The sequence below is a fragment of the Physcomitrium patens genome, chromosome 10 (assembly GCF_059467195.1).
Source record: "Physcomitrium patens ecotype Gransden chromosome 10, ASM5946719v1, whole genome shotgun sequence".
Lineage (NCBI taxonomy): Eukaryota > Viridiplantae > Streptophyta > Bryopsida > Funariales > Funariaceae > Physcomitrium > Physcomitrium patens.
Genome location: NC_143419.1, coordinates 11,974,123 through 11,992,656, shown reverse-complemented (window position 1 = coordinate 11,992,656; position 18,534 = coordinate 11,974,123). Strand labels below are relative to the sequence as shown.

Here is an 18,534-nt window from a genome sequence, read left to right as displayed (position 1 = left end):
TTGAGCAATGTGTTTAGATTCTCTATAATATAAGCATAATCCTTCTTGATGGCGATGAGTCTTTTTTTGCTCAATATGAGGTTTAAAATGTACTGCATCAATTTGCATATCCTCTACTTTTGAATGTATGTGTTGAAAAGATGTTGGTATTTCCATCAAATTATAGTAACATTGAGGCCCATTTGTGTGACTCTCAGATCAAAATTCAAAAAATCAATTGTCGTATTTTATAACAAAGTCTATTGTTTGATTGAATGTTTAAGGATTAAGTATGTTGAGCATCAATTTCTTTACTTCATATTGGAATCCATAGAGAAATTGGCTAATAAGTACAACATCATCTAACTTGATATCAGTTACAAGTAGTCAAAATTATGAAGCATATAATGTTATAGATTGATTATCTTGTTGTAAAATACAGATCTTGTTGGTTGCAACACGAGTTGCATCATATTTTCCATACATGGAATGAAATTCTATCAAAAATACCTTGAGATTATCCAATATTAGATCTCGTTATTTAAAAAAAGATGAAAATCACAATGGTACTAAATTTGAAAAAAGTGTACCAATGAATTTAACTTGTGATCTTAGAGTTGGATAGTTTTGAGGTTAAAGTCCAATCACAAGTTGTACTTGATTGATAAATCTTCAAAATTTGGATCTTGTACCATCAAACTTCTTGGGCAAAGCAACTTTTGGTGTTTTAATATTTGATGAATGTTCCATCATGGATGGAGGAATATGATTTGGTACAGATATTGAAGTAGCTCTAATCATCTTTATATCTTCACTTCCTACTATTCTCATTGATCCTTATAGTAGTAAGCTAAGTTGATGCATTGCAAGCATCAACTCCTATAATTGTTCTTGTATATGTAACATTACATTCTTCATTTCAACAAGCTCTGCCATAATAACACTCAAAAAAATATCTAATACCAATTAAGACAAATAGAAAAAAATACTTGAGGACAAAGAAAATACTAAGAACAATATCAGTTTAAAAGAAGGTAATTCTTTATTTCTTATCATGAAAATGAGGTAATCCACTCTTAATCAAGACAAGATAAAGCTTTGATATTGTAAGTGTATTCTTGTCTATTTGTCAAGGTCATGAACTAAAAGATGTACATCAACTAATGAAACCCATGTCAAAAAAAGAGTAACAAAATAAAAATAAGGAAGTACGTATATTAAAAAGAAATTAGAATGGCTTATTTCCAAAAGAGAAGAAAACTTGAGACTCTTGAAATTAGATTAAAAATAAGAAAGGAATTGACAAGAGTGAAGAGGGCTTCATTCTTGTCTCTATATTTATTATCTAACCAAGAGCTACATGATGATGTTCCAAAAGACGATTAATATGTGTTTACTTTGTATGACACAAGCCTTGACTTACAAGGTAAGTTTTATTATGTGTGGGCCATATAATTAGCTTAGTCTTCAAGCCAACAACATGTGTGGCATATGATCAACTTGTTGACTATGTTTCTAATCCAAAAGGTCAATTAAAGACACCTATAAAGTCAAAGCAGCGTCTATGAAGATTCTAAGAAGGTTTTGTAGAAGATATCATGGAATCAACTTAATTTTATCTACTTCTATTTACTTCTACCTATTTATATAAGTAATTACTGACTTATATGTGAGTAGCCCTTGTCGTTATACGTGAAGTCTTGCTTGAAAATACTTTGGACACCTGACTGTGGAAGGTAGAATAGAAATTACCACAAAAATATTCGAATTCTTTTAAAATACTAATAATGCCAAACAAGCTTTATTCAGATTCAAAAAATCTCCAAAAGAATTCCAATGAAACAATAAGAAATCTTAATGAAATAGTAGAATGATTACAAACATATCTCAAATCTATCTCAATTTCATTCTTAATTTAATCCTAGTTGAAATCTAACTTCATTTAAACTTTGAGGCATAAATAAACTAAATCTTAAATTTTAAATAAACTCTAATAAAACTCTTAATTCTAAAATAAATCTTGATTAAATCTTAATCTAACTTTAAATACTAAATAAAATACTAAATCTTAAATAAAATCTTGATCAAACCTTAACCAAACCTTAAACTCCAAACTATACCTTAAATCCTAAACTAAATCTTAAACCCTTAATCAAATACTGACCAAATCTTTAACCCTAATCCTAAATCAAATCTTAACCAAATCTCAAATTCTAAACCAAATCCTTATCATAAATCAAATTCTAATCAATTCCTAATCAAATCTTAATCCTTAATCAAATCCTAACTAAATCCTAATTTTAATCTTTAAACTTAAACCAAATCCTAACCAAATTCTAACCTTAAATCAAATCCTAAATAAACCTTTATTCTAAATCAAATCCTAAGCAAATCCTAGTAATTTCTAGATTAGAATTAAACGTCAATTTCTAATGAATGAACTGTTGATCTTAACTCAATTTTTTCTCAATTCTTAAAAATTAAGTTGAAAATAAGATCAAAATTTTTGAAAAGAATCGATAGTACCAAATAGATGTTAATCTCAAAAACGTGCTCGGGTAATGGCTAGCCTCCTTTTCTAATCTTGATGCAAATCTCCTAGAGCAAATATTTCTTCTTTTTACCATTTGATTGATGTCAATTGTCTCATACACATAAAAAAAAAATCTAATATTCTCTCACATAAATTGCAAGAAATCTTAAAAACCGTCATTGGACCTAAAATTCTACTTCTTGAGACCTTGACTCACTTAAACCTCAATAATCCTTAATTCATCTATTAGATCGAGCTAAGATTCATAATACATATTAAGCACACCTATGACCATTAATCCACAAAATTTCACTTATAGATCTATTACAAAATTCTTTAAATCACTAGAAACATAAATCCTATTTTATTTCACAATCGCCAAGTCATCCAAAAACAATCTTGACTTTGTAAAGCTCTCACAAAGTCATAAAAACTACAAATCATCTTAAATTAATGCTTATAGAAATCTTATCTAGTGTGCTATTAAATGCCACTCTTCGATTTGCAAAAGAACTCCAAAGTCGTCGTCAAGACTTGGTTTTTTGCCTCAGGGTCTGATTTTGTCCTTGGTTCATAACCTGCCCTCTCTAGGTATCAATACCTAGTTTTTCTTAGTAAATTTTGCTAGAATGTACTCTTAACTTCTTTCTTAAGATGACTACAATATTAATTTTTCCAATCTACTTTATTTTGCCTTATTTATGGTCCTACAAAGTAAATAGAAGTCACCTTTTTAAAAAGTTGTATTGATTATTTTTAATTTTATTATCCTTTTTACTATTAACTATATTTTTAAGATAATTTTTTCTAATACTTTGAACTAAGATCTCGTACATTATAATAATTTCCACACTCTTTTATCTATTAGTCATGTTACATCATGACACCATCACATCCACTCTTGTATTTCTTAAAAAGACTTATAAATCACTTAAGAAGGTAGTATATTGAACTAGAATTGCTATCGCAAAAGACAAAAAGATTAGAAAGTCTTGAAACAAGACTTAGAACTAGAAAGGCATTGATAAGAGTCAAGAAGGCTTTACTCTTGCATCCATATATACTCTTAATTATGAGCTACATGGCGATGTTCTGTGAGACCTCCAAAATATGTTGACTTTATAAGACACATATCTTAACTTGTAAGACAATTTTTTTAATTGTATGCCATATAGTTAACTTGTTGCATAAGCTACGAGCACATAGTTAAGTTGTTGACCAAGTTTGTAACCTGTCAATCAACTATAATGACATATAAAATCAAAATAGCATCTATGAGGCTTTTAGGAAGCATTTCTAGAAAATATAATGAAATAAATTTATTTTTATTTTCTTATACGTAATCATTTAGATAAATATTAGATTAAGTATATATATGTGTGACATTATTTTGCCAAACATAATGATTTACCAAACATTGAAAGTTTCTTATAAGGTAGTGATATCAAACACATTGTATTTCATCATTTATTCAAGGAAGGATATGTCATTCTTGAGGAACTTCATTTTTATTACATTATCTTATAGATTGTAACAATTATAATGTCTTATTTGGTAAGTCAATAAGTAATAGCTTTTGAATTGAATTTGATGGTTGTTGGTTCTCCATCTCATTAGCATGACAAATATACAAAAGTTACAAACAAAAGTAGAAGGTAGAATGCTATCTTTCTTGGATCTTATTTCTTTTATAGCAAAGATTTGCTATTCTTTATCTTGATTTTGATAGATGTTGTTGATAAAAAATCTCAATCTTTTTTATTGCATTTGCAAGATTCTTTTCTAGACTTATAATCCTTGCTACCTTCTTTTAGATTTTAATTTATTATTTTATTATTGAAATTTTATTATTTATCAAAATGTGTAGGATTGGTTATTTGGCTAATATAATTAGAACAAGATAGATAATTTAATAGTCTCATTTTTCATTTCAATATTGTAATATTTAATTTTATTTTTATATTTACAATAATTTTTGCATCAATGATTTATGTATATAGGAGGTTAAATTCTTTATTTGTTGCATGAGTTATATATCTTTATTGTGTCTGATAATTTTTAGCATCAATATGTTATTTGGATTTTATATTTATTTTACAAAAATACTTGCCTATTTTAATATAACTTAGTATATTGCATTTAAGGATTATTTACATTGTGTCAATGTTGCTGACTTCAAAATAAGAAGATGATGTAAGATTAATTAGTATGCATCTATTATGTTGTGATTATGAGATTTTATCTTATCTTATAACTGGTATGTTTGTGGGCTTGTCTTTGCTAATAGTGATAAGTCATTTTTTTTGCATGTCTTAAAGGTTGATTTTAGAATAAGTAAAGAAGAGCAAAAATATTAGATAATGCTTTATGGTATTATTAATAGATTTTTTATCTCTAAAAATTAGTTTTTGTATGAATAGAGCCTCGTGTTTTTATTTCTTTTAATATAAATATACTTTGAATGTAGTTCAAATTATTAAATTTAACTATCTCAAGTTAGAAAAAGTAATGTGTGGTAAGCCTCTCTCTCTCTCTCTCTATATATATATATATATATATACATATACATTACTGTCAATAGCAAGAGATTATGTTATAGCAATGTTTTTTTATATGTGGATTTGTCCTTAGAATGTGATTATTTGTCATAATGTAATATTGTGTGCAATCTGGTACATCCTGCTATATTTGAGTTTACTTTCTATTTGATTATTTTATATTGATTTAAAGTACTAATGTGACTAGTATCAATCCTCTTTATCACTGATTTTTTTTTACTTGTTGATTTTTTTGTTATTTATTATTATTTTACTTTAAAATGCATGTATATTTTAAAATAATAAAAATCTTAATGTCTTTATGTATATATAAAAAAACCTAAAAAATATTAAATAATATTGATAAAGGATCATAATTTATATATATCATTAGTTTTTAGTTTTTAATTTTATTATACATAAGTAAAAAATATAAAATATGATATAAATATTTTTAATATTATAAATATTCAAAAAAAAATAAAAATCTAAGTTTTATGAAAATATTTCTATTGTTATTATAAAACCAACTTATGAATTTTTTAGATTAAACTTGGTCACATTTTTTTTTTTTTATATATATATATATTTTAGTAGGATTTTAATAAATATATCAATTTCTAAATTTTTAGATTGAAAAAATTCTAATATTTATTTTGAAGGTATTTAGTAATTTTATTTTTTTAGATCTTTTTTAATATTTTTACTAAGATCAAACATTATTTCTTGCCACAAAGTTTAATTACTGTATATGTGCACTATTTTATTTTATTGTAGTGTTTGTTTGTATGAAATAAATTTTTTAAGTAATTATAAGATTAACTCTCTCTCACTAAATCAAAAACTCATGAATGATTAAGTACCCCTTAAATTTAGTTTTTTTACAATTACAAATTTTTGACTTTATTACAAATTTCTTCAAAATTGGTAGCTATGGCTTTTCTAAATAATATACTAGAATATTTGAGAGTACTTATTAAAGTCTTAACAAATCAAGGAAGAAATTCCTTTAAAGTATTTAAAGCTTTATATAATAAAGCATTAATATATCATTGTACTATCTCTTGAAATCATATTGAGGTAAATGGCTTAGTTGAATAAGTTGTTTAGATTGTCAAGCATAGTTAATAGAAGTATAGATTACTTCATAGCAATCATTGTGATTGGAATTTAATGTTACCATGGATTTTTATAGATTATTTCTTTAATAGATAAGCATCTTTGAATCATCTAAATCTATAATTAAAATTAGTTAATAATTACATAATCAAGTAGAGTTCTTTAAATAAACTAGCCTATTGTTATGAAAAAGTTATTTATTGCTCAACATCACAATACTTTATAGTATGCTTGCATTCATAATAAAACTTATTAACCTTAGTTGCAGAGATTCTTCAAAGGGGATAATATATATTTGCAACGTAAAGTACCTATAATACTTGATGTTAAGACATGGCATACAATTCTATGTGTAAAGAATGTATTACCTAGTTATATTTTGCTAAAAGGTGAGGATGGTGTGACCACTCAATTACGCTCCAAAATTTAAATTTTTGTTATTTCTTTATTTTATGATAATTAGGCATGTGAGATTATGATTGATATAAGTAGAATTTTGCTTTATAAATTTTTAGGATTGCAATCTTTGATGGTATAAATCATATCCTAATTCCTTGAGTTAGATTAATTAGGACCAAAGTAAAAAAAATAGAAAATTAAAATAGTAACTTAGTTATTTTTAATAATTTAGAGGTTGTTAGTCACTACTATGAGGGTTGACTAAAAGCCTATGAATTCACCTACAAATATTTCATATGATTTAGAGTGACTTAGAATTATAATTTTCTAAAGATCTAGTGAAATTTAGTAATAATAGTTTGGAAATTTCTTCCAAATTCAACAAATTCAAGTGGCAAAGTAGTTCTTCTAATTAATAGAATTTTTTTTAATACAATGGTGGCACCGGATTCATCATGTAGAGTGAAGAAAACAAGATCAACACCCTCTCCTTCAAAATACAAGTAGAGCAAATAAATTCTCATTTTGAAGAATTTTACAAGAATTGCGAAGATCCTTCTAGGTAAAAACTTTCATAAAAATTGCAATTGAGTATGGATTGAGATATGTGAGTAGTCGATCTTAGCATAAAAAGGTGTTTTGAATACAATTTTGAAGTTAGCTTTACCAAAAAGTTCTTTCTTCACGACTTACAAGAGCTATCAGCCTTAATAACGAAATTGGCTCTTGGATGAATGAAGGATGTAGATTTACATTAGAAATCTTAGAGATCAAGGGTAGAGATGTGGCTACCCTCCCACAAGCCACTACTCAATTATATAAGAATAGCTTGGTTCTCCAAGCCCTCTCTCTCTCCTCTTTTGGTAAAGGACAAAGCCATGCCAAATTTTGGTTCTAAACTCTACTCTTAATTTTATTTTTGATTTTTAATCTCATTGTGAACTTTGTGGTTGTGTGAACATGAATCTTGAGTAGTGAGTGATGGTCATTGGATTTTTAAACATACTTCATTGTGATAGATAGCTCCCTTGGCTTTCCAAATACTCCAAGGGTTTCAAGAGCCTCAAATTTCTCTCAATCAATCATTTAATTTTTTGAATTTTAATATTAAATACTTTTTGGTTGTAGCTTTTGGTGTTAGCTTTCCAAAAAAATAAGGATCGCATGATTTAAGGTAAGAGCAAAAATTTTGAGTGCATGGAAGTCGGTTGTCTTGGTAGTTTAGATCACCCATTTTTGGAAAGGTATTTCTCACTGTTTCTTAATTGGATTATTATAAAATTTTAAAAGTAAGTAAATTCTCAAGCTGACCCTCTAATGGCATAAATTTTATTAAGTTTTAAAATAAATTGAATTTTTGGTTAATTTACAAGTAGAGGGAGGTTTCCTACTATAGAAGTCTTGATCAGTCAACTTTGAAGGAGCATTTCTCGCGGCTTATGTACTGGATTGAATTTAAATTTATCGGAGCAGGAGTGCTTTTAAGTCAACTTTGTAAAAAACTAAAAAAATCATTGAATTTGGAGCTAATCACGATTTTTGGAAAAGTTTCGAGTAGAAAGGATTTGATGCCCTCAATTCTTGGACGTTATCAATGTACCTTCGCTTTTATCTCTTTTTAATCCCACTCTTACTTTTATTTTTATAATAATTTATGAATTTCATATTTCAAATTTTAGATTTTAAATTTTAACTTTTAACTTTTAATCTTATTTCTTTTATTTTTAACTTTTATTTTTAAATTTTATTTTTAACTTTTAATCTTAGTCTTCTTTATTTTAATTTAAAATTTTACTTTTAACTTAAATTTTAAATTTTAAATTTTATTTTTAACTTAACTTTTAATTTCTTATTTTAACTTAATTTTTTTTAATTATGAATTAATGGTAATAATTTGATCAATTACTTTTACCATCAGTTATTTAATAAATAATAATAATAAGTTTCAACCAGTTAATCATTTATTTACTCTAATTAATTAAATTTTTATAATCACATAAAAATTAGTAGTTAAGGACCATATAAATGACCTTGAACAAACCATTGAGATTTAAGTGGAAATCATGCAAATAGCCTTGAAGACCGTAGTAAATTTCATCAATTTTTTTTATTAATATTGATAGCCATTGCTTGGAAGGCTTAAAGTTAATTCAATTGCAAATACAAAGATTTAAATTAACTTAGCAATTATTCAATTGAGAGTTCTTCTATTCCACCTCTTAAACTTATTATGTGGCATCAATTTCATTGAGTGGTGAAATTTGGACTAACCAATGGATAAAAATATTGAGAGCATTCAAAGAATTGTATTCCTTGTTATTTTCCTATTGATGATTCTATACATCTTAATTTGGCAGTTGTGTCAATTGATCTTCCTTGCTTTGTATGTAGTGAACAAAAAGAGGCTGTGACGATGATTTTGTGTGATTAATGCCAATGTTATCAAGTTATATATATTCTTACTTGAGAATGTATCAAGCACCTAGTTGTAGAAAAAAAAGTAGAAATACAACAATAATTCTATCAAATCTAATAGAATCATAAATAAACTTTAAATAATCTTTAATAATCCTAATCAAATTTTAACCAATTTGAAGTAAATTTTATAAAAGTTCCAAAAGAAATATAAAAAATATAAATTAATTTTTTAAAAAAATAATAAAAAAATTCTATAGAAATATAAAATAAAAAATTAAAGAAATAATGATAATATTTAAAAATATTAGAAATAATTTTTTAAAGAAATAAAAAATCCTAAAGAAATAATAAAATAAAAAATCTTAAATATTTTCTAAATAAATCTTAACCAAATTTTAATTGAATTCCAATTAAAATTCTAATGAATCTTAATCAAATTTTAGATCAAATTATAATCAAATTATAATTTAAATCCTAATGGATCTTAATAAAATCTTAAATCAAATCCTAATGAAATCCTAATGAAATCTTATATCCTAACCAAATCCTAGACCGGATTCCAATAAAATTCTAAATCCTAAATCCTAGCTTTAAACCAAATTCTAATCAAATTCTAAATTCTAAACAGATCCTAATAAAATTCTAATAAAATTCTAATTAAATCCAAATTAATTATTATAGCTTTTTGAAACCTCAATAAATATTAATTGAATCATTGATCTTAACTAAAATTTCATCCAAACTTCAATCATCAAGAAATTATCAAACATACAAAATTTGAGAAGAATTGGACTTACTAATTCCAAAAAAAGCTCTTAAAACCTCTCAATTGTTAGCCACCTTCCTTCTCCAATTTGAATGTTTATCTTTCAATAAAGAATTTTCTTTTTTGAATTCTTCAATTACTCCAAATATTGATTTTTTTAAAGGTATTTTAGGCTAAATTGCTCTCACAAATCTTTACTTCAATCAAATTAGTAGATATTGCTAGATCGTGAAATCCTTCATTGTTCTTAAATTTCAATTATTTCAAATCATAACCTACAAAAATTCTCATACTCTTCAATTTAACTGCTTGATTGATCTCAAATTTTTCATACATTTATAACAAGTTGTTAAATTTTTATTTTTATATATACTATGAAACTCAAAAAATCTTCAAATTTATAAACTTATTTTTATCTTTTAAAATCTAAACACACTAGATACACATTAATTTTGAAAATCCTTCAAAATCTTAATATTAGTCCAAATGACAGGAAATCAACTCTCAAAAATCTCTTCACAAGTTTCTCCCTAATTCCACTCTTTAATTGATAAAAGAATCTTATAATTGTTATAAGTGTGTGATTTTGTATCTCACGGTGTGATTTTGATTTAGGTTGACAATTGGTCCTCCCTAATTATCAATTTTTGATAATTTGAAGTAATTTTTACTTAAATCTATTGTTAACTTTTTTCTAAAGATGCCTATATTATTTGCTTATCTCATTTACTTTGATTTGAGGCATTTATGCTCCTACAAAGTAAATAAAAAATATTTTTTTAAAAGGCAACATTAAGACTAAATTTTTTATTACATTCCTATCATTTATTTTAATTTTTTTACTACATATGTTTACTAAGCTCTTCTATAATAACATCCATATTTTTATTTTTCACCATATAGTCATGTTACCCCACAACAATGTTTTTGTGTTGTGGTTTGGCTACCATATGAAAATAATGCACATATATATCTTATATATAAATTTACTATTCAATGTAGTGTGAGCCATGCTATTAAATTTTAGTTGATTACAAAATATAATTAGATTACTATTTTGAAGTGGTTAGTTTAAAAGGCTATTATTTAGATTGATTTTATATTGATAATAGTTTTTATATATTTAGAGCCACCTTTATTAGACATTGGTGAATCTTGAAATCTTATTTGTTTCTTTTATTTGGTATTTAAGATACATACTATGTAAAATTTATTAAAAAAAATTGATTAGAGAAAAAATTTTGTATAAAAAAGAGTAGTTATGCCAGTTATATAGATGAATAGAGATAGATGATAAAAATTTCCATTCTTATTGGCCAAAATTCATACCCAATAGACTTCAAGGAGGTTGTCCAAGGCCTTATTAGGAATTAGGTTTATTCTTTTGGAGGCATTTGAATTTAAGAAGCTATTATTAAGATGTTTGGAACTTTGGCTATGGTTTTGGTAAAAGTTTTGAGTTATTTGAAGTTTTTATGAAAAAGATGTAGGCACTCAAAGTTAAGGTATTGATTTTGTACCTACTGTCATTCTTTTGGATATAATGCATGCAGATGGGAAGCAATGAAGAATTGGAAAGTGGAGTTAGAGAGAAAACTTTCTTAACTATAATTTTTATATAATATTTTATGAACTCTAAGGTGGGATGAATGAAATATAGGAAGTTGAAGTCAACACTTGCAATCTAAAGGCAATAGTGACCTGATTTACTAATGGTTGTGTTTTGAAGTATAACTTGAGTAATTTGCTAAGATTTTGGCTCAAAATATTTTATAGTGTGTATTATCATGTTGATAAACTTTATACACAAATTTTGTGGCATTTGGATTTTGGATGTTTGAGATATGAAGAAAATAATATTCAAGTGCTTGTAAATTAGGATTTAGAGCACTTGCTAGGATTTCTAAGATGCCAAACGATCTATAGTAGATTTATTGTTCATTTTTTTTGTGGTAAAGCTTAAAGATAAAGTGTAAATTATCTAGAAATTTAAAAAATACTGAATAGTTGAATCAAGAAATATGAATTTCTAAAATTTAGAGAAGAAAAATCTTTTGTCGGAGAAAAATATTTTATTAGGATTTTGTTAAAATTTGAGCATTTTATACAAAGTAAAGGAGATTTTGGGAGCCAAGTCTTTATTTATATGTGAAAGATGGAGATATGGAGCTATGACAAAATTATGACATAAAGATGAATTTTTGAAAGGAGATTTTAGATTTTTTTTGAATTTATTAGAAATCTAACTTATTAGAAAATAATTAGTTATGATCTGGTATAGCAAAGAATGTTAGGATATTTCTAGATGCTTTAAAAAGCCTTATATACAAAGCTTATTAAATATAAAAAGAGTTTTATTAGTAAAATACTTTTTGATATTATTATATTTATTTGTCATTTATAATAAAGATATATCATTTATTGGAACTTGGCCAATAAGTTAAAGTTAAACTTTTTACAACCAAATACCCAGTATATTTCTAAATAGAAAATCACGCCATACGACATTGTGGGTGGCACATGGCATATTTGACTCTACTTCTTTTAACTCTTTCTTCAATAGATTGGATTTGTCTATGTTATAAGAGTCTTCTAGTCATATCTCATCTATTGATAAGAAAAAAAGATTTCTTCTACCATTTTTGTCACACTTTTTGGTAGTCTAGTTGCTACAATGCCAGCTTGGATGAGTTCAATTTGGCAACAACATCATTGTAGCATTCATCTTCATCTATGTATGTTTTATAGTCCTAATTGACTAGAAGGACTCTTACTTAGCTAAGAGAGGCATTTGAGAGTGTATTGGTTGTACATTTGTATTTGGTTTAGATTACATACTTTGTGATTAGTTTGTAGCACTTGATGTATTGAGTATAACAATCTTTGTTTATATGATAATATTTCTAAAAATAAAAGAAATTAAGCTATAAAAGTTATAATAAAAAAATATCTTTTATTAAAAAAATTCTTAAAATTGAGCTTGCTTTAGCAAAAATACAAGATTGGCATTGAATATAAAAATGCATAATATGTATAATATAATATGATACTATATTGTACATATTATATTGTACAATGAAGTTTGATATTTCTTTAATGATAATCTTGTACATATTGTATTGTACAATAAAATAAAATAAAGTTTGATTTTTTTCAATTGTAATTAATACTAAATAAATAAAATAAAATAATATGACTTAGTTTTAATTTTAAATAAAATAAAAATTAATGGTATTATATTGTATAATATTTAAATAAACATGTTTCAAATTATTTAATTATTCATATAATATAATTTTTTATATATATTACATACATAGCTCGCTTATAATATATTAAAATTTGGTATATTGTTAAACCTAGCTTCTATTATATTATATGAGTTTAATTTATAAAAAAAGGTGTCTTGTAATATTACTTTATTCTTTAAAAATAGATTTTAAAAGTATTAAAAAATAATTAGTTTATCAAAACTATTAACTCTATTTGGTAAAGATAATTTTTATATATTTTTCTTTTATAAAGATATATTTAAAGAAAATAATAAGAAAGACATCTAATAATGATAACTATGGTATATCAAACTCAGATGATAGTATTTAAAAAAATTAAGTTTTTTAAAATTTTGAATTTTAAATTCTAAATTGCTACAAAACATTTTATTTTTAATGTCCAATTAAAATTCGTAAATCCTTTAAGTTTTTAAATACATTAGAAAAAAAGTTTTATAAGTAACATAATTTTATAAAAGATTATATAATTGTTAAATGTTATTAAATTAAAACAAAGGGAGGTAAAAAAATTATATATAGTTTGGAATTGTTTCTAAGGATAAAATTAGTCTAAATTAACTCTCTTAATATTATAAAAGTATTTTAATAAAAAAAATTATTCAATATTTATTAAAGTTATTATTAAGAAAAAATAATATATCTAATATATTTATAATTATACAATATTTTTTCTTAGATATAGATTGTAATATTAGTTAGTAACATCATGATTTTAAGAACCTTAAATGATTACATAGTCTTTCCAAAATATTCATATAATTAAAAATTTTCAAAAAAAGACTTAAAATTATCATTTTTGATTCAAAAATAATATTTTGATATAATTTTAAAATAGAAAATCATTGTTAATTATAATCATTGTTCAAAAATAACAAAAATATCACAATTTTCCTTCATTATATAAATTTATATTGCAATTTAACAAGTTGCTTGTTTTTAAAACACAACAAATCCTTTTTCTCTTTGAAATCAATTTCAATTCTTTAAAACAATATCTCACTTTCAACAATCCTTCAAGAATCTAATTAAATTTGTTATATCTATCTAATAACAATTAGACATGATGATTGCCAACCATACAACCTTGACCTTTAACTGGCAAGAAAAAATCCTACATAGATTAGTATCCAAATTGTGACAATTAAAACATCAATTGTGAAATCACTAACATTTCCTCAGTATTTCCATATATATATATATATATATATATACTAAGTCGGAATTGCGAAGTGCAGCAAACGAGTGGAGCAAACGAGAGGAGCAAACGAGTGGAGATTCACAAACACGAGTTAATATGAGTTGCTGTGAATCGATGGGACTAGATTTGAGGATCCGGGGCATCCACAATCCGGGACTTCCAGGGGGCTCCGCAGTGTGTAGAATTGCGGTGTTTGGGCGCTACCGATGCGGAGTAGCAGCAGATTCAGTTGGCAAGCAAGCAAGGAAGGAAGGAAGAATGGAATCTAGGGGATTCCTGAGTAGCCAGCCAGCCAGCCAGCCATCCATTGTGCCCACTCCCTTCACCGCCGCCACTCCCTGTGTCTGCATCCTCTCCTTTTGCAGAGAGGGAGATTGCACCATTCTGATCCACTGACGTGCATTCCTGGTGTGAAGAAGCTGGTCAAGTGGTGCGTTTCGACGCGGAGGGTGCTGGTAGATTCCAACAGCCATGTTATTAATATCCCATGTTTATTGTATTTTATGAAACATTCCATTTAGGTTCTACCGTTTAATTCTAGCTGGCGTTCGAATGCCCTAGACAGCTGCCGTTGGGCGAAAGGTAAAGCGGTGAACTTCGTAAATTTGACCATAACACATGGTTGCATTACACCGTGAACTTCCCCGATCTAGCTGGGCCTCGTGTTTCGATCTCAACTCGTGGAATTTATAATTTTTCCAGGCTTTTAGCACTGGTGTTGAGGGAAGGGTGGTAATGAGTGTGCTGCTTGCTCGTCCGGATTGTTGAGATTGTAGGTGCGCGTGAAGTTGAATTCGTCAGTGCGATGCTTTGAGGCTGGACCCTACACGGATTTGTGAACTAGATGAGAAGGTGTGCTAGATCTTTTTGTACTTGTGATTAATGTAGCAACCCCAGAGATTGGATTGTTGAGACGCGACGTATGCAGGATGGAGCCCCCTACCTAAACTGCCTATCTCCTCCGGACAAAGGTCATCTTTGTCGCATTTACTGGTTCGCCATTTACAACGTAGAAGTAGGTGAAGAGCCTCTGAGGAGGAAAGGTCTGTGGAGACTGTCCACCATGTCATCAATCTGGAAATGGATCGTTGTGACAGCCATCTTGTGCCTCGTACAAGAAGCCTCGTGTACATACCAATGCGGCAAGGGGATCACACCCAAGATCTACTCCGAGTGTAAGATGCTTCCCTCTCTAGGCGCCTCGTTTGCTTGGACCTTCAACAGATCCGCCTACTCCATGGACTTTGCTTTCACAGGTACACATTCTTTGCGAGGTTCTTGAGGAAGGCCGTTCTGTTAGCTCAGGTATATATCGTTTTCCGGTAACGTCCCGGGTATTTGCTATTGCAGAGGACCTCGAAGATCCGTCTGGTTGGGTGGCGTGGGGAATCAACCCAGATGGCGCGCAAATGGTGGGAACCCAAGCACTGGCGGCGTTTTCCAATACGTCGGGGGTGTACACAATGAGAACTTACAATGTCACTGGGCCAGTGAAGAACAATGAAAGACTCTTGGTTCCGGGTACGGTATCAGTCAACTATTCCAACTACTCTGTTGTTGTGGTGCAAACCACCGTGACAATTGCCGGCACTGTGCTCTTGAAATCAGGACAGTCAACTTCGCTCAACTTGGTTTGGAACCGAGGTCCTCAAGTTCAGACCACCACTTCCGCCCTCATGAGCCACTCGGTTAGCAACAACGAGAACCTGATGAGCACTTTGAGGTTTGATGTGGGCACCGGCGAGTCCATGGGTGGAGGCGAAATCCCTAACAAACGGCTCAAAGATGTAAGTTTAACTCGCTCGTTTCAACGTTCGTGTTAGATATATTGTAAGTATCTTCTGGGTTTGGTAGTAAGATCGACGAGTTGAATCGGGGACCATTCCTGAGTGGGCGGGGCTGGTAAATTTTCACAGATTCATGGCATCATCAACGCGATTTCTTGGGGGATTTTGCTTCCGATTGGACTCTTGGCAGCTCGCTATCTGCGCCCTTTCAATTTTGCAGACCCCGCCTGGTTTTACATCCACGCATTCTGTCAAATTACTGGTTACGCTGGCGGCACGGCGGGCTGGATTTTGGGGTTGCGCCTTCAGAAATTAGCCAATCCGATTAAGTACTATCACCGTAACCTTGGTATTGCAGTCTGGGCTCTGGCCACTTTGCAGGTATTCATCTGCCCAGTTTCCGATCTCTTGGCAATTGCTTGTCTTAAAATTCTGTGTCGCCTACAGCGTGGCGATTGGAAAGTTATTGATTTGAAACATGCTCATGTCCCATTGCTGGAGATATCCTTATGAAGATGGACTAACTTCGATTATTTGCATGCATTATGGTATTTCAACCGGGCTTGGATGCTAAATTTTCAATTAAATCTCTGGTTGGGGTTCTTGATCTTCATGATCCGGTTCGTGCAGATATTGGCTGCAACACTGTTGAGACCCAAGCCAAAAACCAAGGGACGGCCGTTATGGAACGTGATTCATCACACCCTTGGATTTTTGATCGTCATCCTGGGCGTCGTCAACATTTTCGAAGGCATCGATCTGTTGGGCGTAGAGAACTGGAAACGCGTGTACATCACGATTCTTATCTGCATAGGCCTCGTTGCAGTTGTGCTAGAGCTTATCAACTGGTTTTTCTGGATGCAAAAGAAGGAGAGGAGGCATAAACACAGTGTGCTTGTTGGAGATACATAATGATGATCGTCAGTGCACGTCGTATCCTGTTTTGAGAATGGCTAATCCTGAGGTTTAATCTGCAACTGGCCTGTCGTGATGAACATCAATTGGTGGCTTGAAAGCTGAAGCATCCTTTCAAGGACATGTACAAGAGCTCGATCGTCGAGGAAGAGGAGGATCCAGGTAGAGGGTTAACTGAGAGCGTAGGCTTCAAGAGCTTTTTCCTTTGACAGAACAGGAAAAAATTCATTTTCTCGCCATTTTCCTAGCCACAGTTTCTGTTTTCAGTAGATGCACTTACAATTCCCGTTTCCCTACGGCTGAAGCGATTACACCTTCCAACCTTGTCTTGAGAAGGCATTTTTCAGTCTCTGGGGGCTCAATCCTTCGAGGCGACTACAGCGTTTGGAAGGGGTTCAACACAATTGAATAAGAGCTGTTTGATACGGAATTTTGCTGTTTGGTTGAGCCCACTTATAGCAGAGCTTCAGCTTCAATCTATTAAGGACATGAATGGCAGTAGCCCACCATCAGTTTAGAAAAATGTGGACAATACCATTTGACTAAGTAAGTAATCTGCACACCATTTGATCAGTTCCTGCTTACCGTTCCTCACTGTTCTGGAAAGATATGCTTGATTGAGCATCACTTTCTGATGATACAAGCTTCCAATGTAATTTGTATTTCTAATAAGAAATGGAACCTGCATGATGGATTTATGTGCTACCTCGGCATCTTTGAAGGTCAGGATTTTTGCATTTGACTGTTGCCACTCCTCGTTCATGTTGTATCCGAGAATCCTAAGCACCCGTAACTTATATATTAATTTACTCATTAGACATCTACACCGTGTGTCTTAGATCTTATGTTATTCACATTTTCAATCCAAATATCTCATATTATTGTTAGCTTATTAAATATTTTAAATAACGAGCAATTGGGAATCTTAAAGTCCGCTATATCTGTTGAATGTTGAAGATAATACTCATCCTAAGTTGAAGATAATGAATTTTTGTGGTTTTAAGTATAAATCATGGACTTTATCTGTATCACATAGCAAATATTTGATATATTCAAAAAAAGACGAATTTGAGGTTAATGTTTTCAACAAAAAAACGGTTTTTTATGCGAAGTGTTGAACCAGGTTTTGTGTAAAATTAATGAAGAGTTAACTGAAAATTGACATTGAACCAACGTATGAATTTCATTTATGATTTGAAAACTGATTGTATCACCAAAAAAACAAAAAAAAACAAAAAAATAAATATATGTATATATATATATATAGATACATATTACATTATATTGTGCGTTTTTGTTACATGGTTTATATATGCTTGTACATCAATTGCAGATTTTTATGTGGTCTTTTTAAGATCTATTTAACTAGGGTTATTGCATTTTCAAAGCATGAAATAATTCCAGTGAATAAAGTTATTTAATTATTATTGATTGAACTGATTACTTCTAAATCACAAACTTTATAAATTATTTATGCTCGAAAATCAGAATGTATGAAATAATAGATATGATATGAAGAATCATGTATGTGTTTAGATATTAAATTTTCATCACTTTTTACTTTTTATTTTTTTTAAATTGTAAATGTAC

At 28.9% G+C, this 18,534-nt stretch overlaps 1 protein-coding gene across 1 annotated transcript; it reads left to right on the top strand.

The window, feature by feature from the left end:
* The first annotated feature begins 14,865 nt into the window (after window positions 1–14,865).
* On the top strand, window positions 14,866–17,649 carry LOC112287341 (cytochrome b561 and DOMON domain-containing protein At5g47530). Its single transcript, XM_024530250.3, has 4 exons — window positions 14,866–15,498; window positions 15,593–16,029; window positions 16,159–16,410; window positions 16,660–17,649. The coding sequence occupies exons 1-4, from the start codon at window positions 15,165–15,167 to the stop codon at window positions 16,939–16,941; spliced, it is 1,305 nt and encodes a 434-aa protein (XP_024386018.1). The 5' UTR covers window positions 14,866–15,164; the 3' UTR covers window positions 16,942–17,649.
* Window positions 17,650–18,534: the final 885 nt, after the last annotated feature.

What these genes read in the sequence shown, in the direction of transcription:
- LOC112287341 (XM_024530250.3), top strand. Translation starts at nt 15,165, where the DNA reads ATGCAGGATGGAGCCCCCTACCTAAACTGCCTATCTCCTCCGGACAAA. An exon ending in CATGGACTTTGCTTTCACAG is followed by an intron (nt 15,499 to 15,592) that starts GTACACATTCTT and finishes TTGCTATTGCAG; the next exon opens with AGGACCTCGAAGATCCGTCT. An exon ending in GGGCTCTGGCCACTTTGCAG is followed by an intron (nt 16,411 to 16,659) that starts GTATTCATCTGC and finishes CGGTTCGTGCAG; the next exon opens with ATATTGGCTGCAACACTGTT.